Genomic DNA, 1,993 nt, shown 5'->3' with positions numbered 1-1,993 from the left:
CAGGCCCCTCCCTCCCCCTGCCCCTCCCCTCCTTTGACCTCCCCCAGCCCCCTGTCTTGGATACTCTGGACTTGCTGGCCATCTACTGCCGCAACGAGGCTGGGCAGGGGGAGGTGGGAATGCCGCCCCTGCCCGTGCCACAGCAGCCCCTTCCTCCTCTTCCACCTCAACCTTCTCGCCTGACCCCCTACCCACATCCTGCCACTACCCGAGGGGACCGCAAGCAAAAGAAGAGAGACCAGAACAAGTCGGCGGCTCTGAGGTACCGCCAGCGGAAGCGGGCAGAGGGTGAGGCCCTGGAGGGCGAGTGCCAGGGGCTGGAGGCACGGAATCGTGAGCTGAGGGAACGGGCAGAGTCCGTGGAGCGCGAGATCCAGTACGTCAAGGACTTGCTCATCGAGGTGTACAAGGCCCGGAGCCAGAGGACCCGTAGCTGCTAGAAGGATGGGGGTGTGGCTTCTGGGGGCTGGTCTTCAGCTCTGGCTCCATCATCCCCCTGCCTCCACCTAATTCCATACCCCTCTCTTGGCCGGGCACAATGGCTTATGCTTGTAATCCCAGTACTTTGGGAGGCCAAGGCAGGAAGATCGTTTGAGGCTAGGAGGTCAATACCAGCCTGGGCAACATAGTAAGACCCTGTCTCTATTAAAAAAAAACCCTTCTTCCCCACAAAACCACCCAACTCCTCTCTGATTTTATCCTTTTATCCTCTCTCTGCTTTTATCACCTCTCTTGTGTATTTCTGGATTTTCTTCCCTCTTCTCTCCTCCAAATCATTAAATGTTTGGCCTTAGTCAATGTCTGTGCCCGTCACATAACATCCAAGGCACCGAGGCCCACGGGGAGTACAGGAAGCAGCTGGGAGCTTGGAAACCTGGTCTCTTGAATTTCAAACCTGGTTTCTTGCAGCTGGTTGTCAGGGGTGAGTGGAGTGGCTACAGGATAGAGCTGAAGGACTATGCAAATGAGGATGTAAGTCAGGGCAGGCTTTGAGAAGTGGACCCATATCCTACAGGCAAAAAGCAGGCTAGGTGACCTTGGGACACTATGCTAAGGGAGGAAGCCTAAAGGCAGCCAGGTTTACGGAGCGGGAAGATGAGCAGGCCAATGGGAGGAGGGGCAGGGCAGGACTGTAGTTGGTGACTGGGTGTTCATTTTAGCTGTGGGAGAAAATCAGTGTTTTGTGAAGGTGTTGGAGAGGGGCTGTGTCTAGGTGAGGGAAGGTGGAGTACTGATTTTTGGGGGACGTTATGAGCAAAAATAAAATGAAGCATTTCCTCTGGCCTGTGCATCTTGTCTTTGAGAGAAGCAGCTGGGGAGAGGGTGACCTTGTAATCCCAGCACTTTGGGAGGCCGCTGAGGTGGGCAGATCACCTGAGGTCAGGAGTTCAAGACCTGCCTGACCAACAAGGTGAAACACCATCTCTACTAAAAATATAAAATTAGTTGGGTGTGGTGGCGCGAGCCTGTAATCACGGCAACTTGTGAGGCTGAGGTAGGAGACTCTCTTGAGCCCGGGAGACAGAGGCTGCAGTGAGCCGAGATCGTCCTATTGCACTCCAGCCTGGAAAACAAGATTGAAACTCTGTCTCAAAAAAAAAAAGAAAAAAAAAGTGGGGGGCTGAGCGCAGTGGCGCACGCCTGTAATCCCAGCACTTTGAGAGGCTGTGCCAGGTGAATTGCTTGAGCCCAGGAGGTGGAAACCAGCCTGGGCAACATAATGGGAACTCATCTCTACAAAAAATAATTTAAAAAACATGGCTGGGTGCTGTGGCTTACGCCTGTAATCCCAGCACTTTGGGAAGCCGAGATGGGTGGATCACGAGGTCAGGAGATTGAGACCATCCTGGCTAACACGGTGAAACCCTGTCTCTACTAAAAAATACAAAAAAAAAAAACTAGCCGGGCGTGGTGGTGGCGCCTGTAGTCCCAGCTACTCAGGAGGCTGAGGCAGGAGAATGGAGAGAACCCGGGAGGTGGAGCTTGCAGTGAG

The 1,993-nt window shown here is 53.9% G+C and overlaps 1 protein-coding gene across 1 annotated transcript in view; it reads left to right on the top strand.

Moving 5' to 3' along the window:
• Window positions 1–1,283, top strand: part of ATF5 (activating transcription factor 5) — an 8,003-nt gene extending 6,720 nt beyond the window's left edge. The window contains exon 4 of the mRNA XM_011966065.1: window positions 3–1,283. Within this exon, the coding sequence (XP_011821455.1) occupies window positions 3–440 (438 nt within the window). The 3' untranslated portion in view covers window positions 441–1,283. The remainder of the gene's footprint in view (window positions 1–2) is intronic.
• The last annotated feature ends 710 nt before the right edge of the window (window positions 1,284–1,993 follow it).

The sequence above is a fragment of the Mandrillus leucophaeus genome, unplaced genomic scaffold, assembly GCF_000951045.1.
Source record: "Mandrillus leucophaeus isolate KB7577 unplaced genomic scaffold, Mleu.le_1.0 Scaffold74, whole genome shotgun sequence".
NCBI classification, from domain to species: domain Eukaryota; kingdom Metazoa; phylum Chordata; class Mammalia; order Primates; family Cercopithecidae; genus Mandrillus; species Mandrillus leucophaeus.
Note: the sequence above shows the minus strand (reverse complement) of the source record. Positions and strands in the feature narration are given on the sequence as shown.